The 7,712-nt window shown below is 39.3% G+C and overlaps 1 protein-coding gene across 1 annotated transcript; it reads right to left on the bottom strand.

Annotated features, from left to right (window-relative positions):
* Nucleotides 1–2,076: 2,076 nt before the first annotated feature.
* On the bottom strand, nucleotides 2,077–6,838 carry LOC142398854 (uncharacterized). The gene is made up of 2 exons (XM_075483067.1): nucleotides 4,118–6,838; nucleotides 2,077–3,904 (listed from the first exon to the last, which is right to left on the bottom strand). Exon 1 carries the CDS (start codon nucleotides 6,784–6,786, stop codon nucleotides 4,126–4,128), a length of 2,661 nt encoding a protein of 886 aa, XP_075339182.1. The 5' UTR covers nucleotides 6,787–6,838; the 3' UTR covers nucleotides 2,077–3,904; nucleotides 4,118–4,125.
* Nucleotides 6,839–7,712: the final 874 nt, after the last annotated feature.

The raw sequence follows: 7,712 nt of genomic DNA, 5'->3' as shown, positions 1-7,712 counted from the left end.
TTATTCAATTATTATGATATGTTTATGCATCTTATGCTTATGCATTTGGCAGATGCTTTAACAACAAGCGACTTACACTCATATCCCAGTTAGACAGGCAGTGAAAGGGGATCTTGCCTAATATTATGATATTATGAAATCATAATAACATTTCATGTTTGGCTGTTTTATGGTAATAGGCACTTCACAAACTAATATGTATAAATTTAATGATTCACTGGTATAGATTTTTTTTTAATTCTTCTGGACAACAAAAGAGTCGTGAAACCAAACATCAGCTAAATTTATCACGTCCTTTCTTGCACCATTGGCCTGCTTAAAATGGATTTTGCAGCAACCTTCCAAGTCAGAGTAAAAATTTAAAAATCTGTTTGTTGACTGATTGTTTATTATGTGGTTATTCAAAACTGCTTATTTGTTGTTGGTAGATTTTAAGATTAATAAATATCCATAAACCAAGTTGTTGTTCTTTATGTTCCTTTGTGTGAGAAAAGTGACGAGAAGTGAAAATGACAATACTCTGTTTTATTTATATTTCTAATTAACCAAGTATTCTAACTACAGACCGATTCAAATTCATCTGATTTAACAAGAATGTGATGCCTTTTAAAAATGATGGTGAGTGGAAAAATAATATCTTTGTGAAGGATGCAGGTTTGCCTAGCAGAACATTGCATTTTAACAAAATCCTTTGTGTTAACAGTTTGGCTGATTGGTGTATTTTTCCTCTCCACTTAGCCTAGAAATGTTTCAGGTCAACATACCTGATATAACAATCTTGGATTAGTGTTGCCAGATCTTCAGAGTGAAACAGGAAACCCACTCACTACTGAATTAAAAACATATCTACCATGCTGCTTGCATCCAGGAATAAACTGTTCTTGGTATTTTTAAGTCAAAGCAGAACATTATAATTATTTGATGGTTCATGTATACATATTAGCCGCATTCACACTGTAGGAACCTTCTGCAGTTCCTATAACCTTTTAATCCACGGGGCCGTTTTTTCCCGCTTTCGCACATATAGGAACTCGGGACCATCGCCCTCAGTTCCTATAACCATTTTAGCTCCTTCTCCGAGGTCGGGTCTTTTCATGGTTCTATAGAACGCATCTGACGTAGGTGTTTGGTGGTCGGTAGCTACGCCCCATGTCATGCCGTCACGGCTGAAATGTTTACTCATACGACACAGACACAACCTGCGCGTGTTTAATAAGTTAAACTTACACGTTGTCTCCTTTGTCTGCGGCGCTCTGCTCTCCTTCCTTCATGAAACGAAGAAGTATCGCCTGCGCTCCATCCTGACTCTCTCTGTGTGCTGTTCCAGCCTAGATTGTTAGACGCCCGTGATGTGATCGTCCATGATTAATATCACCATCATGCAGACCATGAACACGGTGGCCTCCCCGCTCTCCATATTAGCTTCTTTGTGGTGTTTTTTTCTTCTCTCCTTACTTTTCGCGGGTTTTGTTTTGTTGTTGAATGTGGCGCTAAAGTAACACGTCACTGTCGCAGACGGTTGCGTCCCATCAGTCCCGACCTGGTCCCGACTCATGTGCGAATGCAGACTGAAACAGTTCCGCCGGGGAAGGGCAGCTATCACAACGAAATTTGAGGAGGACACTCTGTCCGAATGCGGCTATAGACATCCCGAATAAGATTGACGATTTTCATCCTGTATCACCACTAGGGAGAGCTAAACTGAAATGATGAAGATTGCTTTGGAATAACTAATATTTCTGTTAACAGAAAGAAACGCGTTTTCAGTTTCAAGATGTTGAAAACATTCTGCTCCCAATTATTTAGTTATTGTTTGTACAATATCGCATGCATAAAATCAAAATCATTTGTGTGCACGTTATGTTTTCCGTGGATTATGTGTAAGTGCATACTACTGTATGTTTACAGTTTTTAAAGTTTACCAGTATATATGACGGATGTGAAAATGCCTTGTGTCGTCTATTAGACTGAAGTTACGTTTGGATTTTTTGTCACTTTTCTTTATTTAAAGAGAAAAATGAGGTCTGATTAGAATGGTTATTTCTTGGGTCAATGTAGAAAGAACTGCGCTACCAGTTTTGTTGCATACGCAGTTTATTACAGCCTTCATTTGAACATGTACAGTTGTTACGAGAAAAAATCTGACACAATTTTCAAGATAATGCATGAGATGCTACTGACACAGCACAGTGGCTCAGTGATAAACAGAATGATCGGAATTAAATCAAAAACATTTCTGTAGCAAGATTACTTTATGGTAGAAGATTTTATTGAGGGTTAAATTATCTTTGTTAAAAGCATTGTTGCAATCCAAATTGTCTGAAGTCTGTTTCACTGTCTTAAAACCCTGCCTGTGTTCACTTCATCAAATCAGCGATTCAGTAAATTAAATGTCCACATCTGCAACATATCTTAAGCTTTATCCTAAAATATTCCCCTAAATTATTTCCCAGCATTATTCTCAGTTATTTTCTGTAAGCATTTTATTAGCATCAAATATTGCACTAGAAAATATTTACCTCTGAATGCTGGGTTGCACTTTGTTGTCCTATGTTTTAACACTTTTCAAATTAAATTCAGTTTATTTATATAGCGCCAAATCACAACAAATGTCATCTCAAGGCACTTCAATGATACAGTCCTATTCAAGCCAATTAGAGTTAATTAAGTATTTTTAATTACTCAGAGAAACCCTTTATATGAATAAAGCACACTGGCTTTGGATCTCAGAGCAGCAGAGCATTTACATTCAGTTTCATTTGTTCTACAGCAAGTCAGAAAACATTAGCTTGTATATATGAGTACCCGCTGGCATGACAAACACAACTACAACACAACACAGATAAGATGAATAGGTGCATTTCTTACATTTCTCATTTGGTGCCTGCTGACTGTCCATTCAAAGACTTTACTGTTCAGAGTAGCTACACACTGAAGAAATGTCACCTAGCTGCACGCGAGCACACAACACAAAGAAATACTGTTGCATTAATGTGTAATATTCATGCACATTTCACAAAACATTATGCTAATTTGATATGGAAGACATCTTTATCATCACTGTGGGTCTAAAACAATATCATATCAGAAATCGCTCAGTAAAAGCATATGATTATTAGCAACAACAATAATAACAATTAGTACTGATATCATGGCTATATATCATGGCTATGTCTTATGGCTTAGGGCGTCAAAGCCACCAATACAAGTATCATCTGTGTTGTATAACACATTGAGCTGTCAGTGAACCTTTTGCACAGAGGACACTCAAGTGTCCAGCAGAAGAACCTTGATGTTATTGGGTAAAGCTCAAATCAGAGAGAGAACACTAGCCAATCAGAGGCAATAAAGTGTTGATGGCCTACATACCATCCATCCATTAATCCATTTTCTATTTCCACTTAAAGCAATTCAGGATTGCACATGTGCTAAACCCTTTCCCAGCTGTCATTGGGCAAAAAAACAGGGTTTTTTGTATTTTTTGTTATTTTATGTATCAGTCTAGAAAACGAGACAAGGACATACATTGTCTTTTTTTATTTTTTTACTTTTACTCCAAGTCCAATATGAAAAACACCCCATTTCTGTTTCTGCAGGTGTCATTAATACTGAAAACAAAATCAAATGGTGCAAATGTGTCTTGGTTTTCAAACCCCAATAACCCAATAATGGCTACAGTTAAAAAATGGGGAATCTGAAAGCCAAACTTTTCTTAAATTTGAAACCAACTATATCTTTTCTATGTCTTTGAAAAATGGTGAAACATAAACATATGCTGGGGAGATAAATAGAAATATGTATGAAATGAGCCCCATTTTGATTTCCAAATATGTTTCTATCCAATCCACATTCCAGAGCGGAGAGGGAGGACGACACTGGGCGGGTCGCAGGTCCATCACAGGGCCTGTCAGTACATCAGTACATGTATAAAAAAGAGCACAGATTCACTCTGGTCAACTGTTAACTGGTCAACCATAACACAAAGTATATAGCTACAGTTACTCCTCAATAATTGTTAACACCATAGATTATTATAAATGATAATATTTTAGATTTAAACAAAAAATGATTGATATCTATGTGCTTTAATTTAGTATTATGTCAAATGGGATCTCACCTTTGTCATTATAGAAGGTCGGCAACTTTGTTCCTGAGAGGATCGTTTTGATTGTTGTAGTCCTTGTTGTTGATCCATGTTTTAATGGTGTCACAATCTTGCTGAGTCATGACATCTTTTCCTCTGAACTCTTTAAACCAGTTGTCAACCATCTTTTCACTGTGTTTCTGAAAACTATTTTCAAAAACATCTCGCTGGAATTTAGAGCGATTATCTTTCTTAAAATCCGGAAAGCCCTTGGTGGAATTCAGCTGGAATCTGGGCATTGACCCAAGGATCGTCAGTTTAAACGAATCCACAACATTGTCTTTGCTGATGGTTTCAGTCAGCAATTTTCTGAAGGCTGGTGATTTTGTACTGGGAAACTCATGATGACAGTCTGCGGGCACAAAAACAGCTGGAAGTTCACCGCCGTGGGATTTCTTCACACCAGGAATCAGTCTGTGATTCAGAGGAGAGGAGTTTGTTGCCACTTCAAGCATGGCTGTTGCTAATTTGCTATTTTGGTTCAAGGTTATAGCTCCTCGTATACAGCTGACTGGTGGCTGGTGATCAGCATTGATGAATTGCCCCATTTTTCTTTTTTGTTGATGTTTTTGCATTAATTTGTATTTTCCTACTCCTCCAACCTCTTTCATACATATTTCTTTCTGTTTTTTTGTGAGTTTTGGTGCAGCTCCCTCTGCCATGTACCAGTCTCCTCCTCTGAGTGTTTCAGTCCACACTTTTCGTTTGATGAAAGGCTCCCAATGGCCTGGATGTCTGAGTAGAGTATCGGCCTCCAGAGATCGGAGGTGGTCTGCCTCCAAAGCAATTTTTTCTTCACAAGCTTTTGGTTTCATGCCTCGTGCCAAAGCATGAAACAGGCAGCTGTTGCCCTTTCCTTCAATGATCATTGTCTCATTATTGATGCGCACATCATAATGGCCACTGGGATATTGGGAAGTCGTTGGTCTGTAGATCAGTGTCACAGTTTGGCTTGCAGGTTTAGTACTTGGGTTCACCTCCTGCATTTTGTTGAGTCTGCCACGTTTATCCTCTGTTAGGATGACAACCTTAGTACCAGTGGCCTCTGACAGGACTCTGACATCGAGAATGGTGCCCACAGTCTCACGGTTCTTGATCCTCTCAGCATGTGACCTTGACTGTTTACCTGCATCTCCTTCAACTTTGGAATTCAGATTTACTGGCATGTTTGTGATATATCTGTTGTTTTGTCCAGCTCTGAGTTTTTCATCTGTTCTGTCACTCTTTAATCCACTTCTTACATGTTTCCGAACGACACCATTCACTTCACTTTGAACACGAGAAACAATGTGACCAGAGAACTTCTGGTGGAAGACTTCTACTAAAGCATCAGCCAATAAATCACTGGTGACTTTGGCTAAATCTTGTTTAAATGCCTTCAGCATCTCAGTATCTGAGGGAGATAGATCATTTACCATCACTTTCTCCGAAATTTTTTTTTCTTTTTTAAACTTATTCAGCTCTTCCTGAAGGTTTGAGAAGAATTTGCTGGAGAGGGTGAGTACTGCAGCGATGGCATCTCCTGCAAGTGTCATGTAGTGGATAGCTTGAATGGATGATAAAATTGCCCACACTTTTCCTTTGGCCCCTGCTTTAGCGCCTGCTTTAGCTGCATCAATCACTGTGATGAGGGATGAGTTCAGCTTGTTCTGCCAGTTGAGGTCTGCATGGAATGGCTGTATTGCTGTGAGGCTTAACTGTCTGAAAATGGCCAGCAGATCACTCCTTTGGCTTTTGTCACTCAGCAGATCATTGAGTTGATCTTTATCCTGGAGGTGTGAGAGGATAATGGAGTCCACTAATGTAGCCAAAGGCTTTTTTTCTATGTTGGATTTTACGTTGTCAGTTATTCCCTTCTGCACTTCACTTTTTATCTTGTTTAAGATTTGTTTCAGTATTTCTTCCTCTGCCTTCCCGAGTCCATAGGTAATGATTTCCTCTACTACCTTTTTAGCCACATGCTTTACTGCATTCTTCATGTTTGCCTTTGCAACAACACTTAAACCGTCTGCAGTCTGCCTTGAGAAGAACTTTGTCAATGACTTAAACTTTTTGCCTAAACTTTTAATTAGAACTTTGCAAGGTTTGAAGCCCTTTGCAATCAACTTCCCAACTCCAAATGTTATGATGGATAGACCAACAGAAATGGCTTTCTGTATAGCCCATGATTTCCAGCTGAACTCTCCCGTTACCATGGCCTCTACACCAGAGATGCAGTCTGATATTCCTTCAATTATCAACCCATTGCCGACTTGAGCTAATGTTCCACATGTAAACACAGTGAGCAATGCTCCTCCAACAATTTGCAAAAGTCCTAAACAGAACACCAGCAGACCTCCCCATGAGAAACGAGGCTCCTCTTCCACAGCAAATACATATTTCAGACCTTGATTGTAGAGGTTGTAGGCTTCCACTTGGAGTTCCTCATCAGCATTTGACACCAAAGAGAAAACTGGTGATTTTTTGGCCAATGCATCCCTACCTTTTTCTTTAATTTCATCAAGCTTTTGGATGGCCTCACTGATGTTTTCATCAAATAATTTGTACATACAGCACCTGGTTGTTAACTGTGTTTCAAGGCTGGTTGATTCATTGTTTGTTGAGTCTGCAGAGGCCATTTTTATGAACTGCAAACAGGCCATGGATTCTTCAGTGAGATACTTCAGAGACTCCTGTGCCTTTCTTAGATCTTCTCCAGCATTAATGAGGTAATCTGCCTTCTGCTGCTTGATAGTGCAGTATGCGTGGCTGTAAAAAGCTACAGCTGCCCAAGTTTCATCTTGATTCATGGCTTTTTCAAAGAGCCTGGCGCCAAGGTCCCATTGTTTTTCATCCACAGCAATATTTCCAAACTTGATGTAGTGATAAATGCTAGAACATGGTGACATTTGACTTTGAGACTGACATCTTGCCTTTGTCAAATCAGCTTTCAAACTCTGTTGCAATTCATCTCTTTTCAGCTGGTCAATTTGTTCTGACTTAGTTTGCAGCCAGATCCCCCAGTACTCGTTCATGATCGCAACAACAGCTCTTCTTTCATCTCCATCTGTGTTCTTGTAAATATCTTGAAGAGTTTCACAGTACTGTGAAAACAGGTCCTCCCGCAGATTCATCTCAGTGACATCATTCATCATGTGATTCATCTTTTCTGTTGAAAGTCTATCTCTTGTGCTCTTAGCTTCCTCCAGAGACGACGTCATCCTGAAATCCTGCTGCATGTGTTCAGTGGACATGATTATCTGAGCAGATCCAGGTTTACCTTTTCGTGCTGTTCGACCAAAAGCCTGCAGTTCCACTCTTGTATTTTCAGAGAGGAAGGAGAGGATTACAAATAATCCTCCACTTTTGTTCACCGTTTTGGACACTTTAATGTCTGTGCCACGCCCAGCAAGGTTTGTGGCAACAAGGACATCACCAGGAAGCAGTTCCTTGTCTATTTTGCTCAAACTTTCCTTGTCACTGCGGCAGTAGAGAACGATTTCACCTGGAATGCTGCTTTTCAGCTCGTCATAGATCTCTTTAGCTTTGTTGATTGTTTCACAGATTACCAGGGCTGCTCTTCCATCTC

The sequence above is a fragment of the Odontesthes bonariensis genome, chromosome 14 (genome assembly GCF_027942865.1).
Source record: "Odontesthes bonariensis isolate fOdoBon6 chromosome 14, fOdoBon6.hap1, whole genome shotgun sequence".
Classification (NCBI taxonomy): Eukaryota; Metazoa; Chordata; class Actinopteri; order Atheriniformes; family Atherinopsidae; genus Odontesthes; species Odontesthes bonariensis.
This window is presented reverse-complemented; position numbering and strand designations above follow the sequence as displayed.

What these genes read in the sequence shown, in the direction of transcription:
- LOC142398854 (XM_075483067.1), bottom strand. Translation starts at nt 6,786, where the DNA reads ATGGCCTGTTTGCAGTTCATAAAAATGGCCTCTGCAGACTCAACAAAC.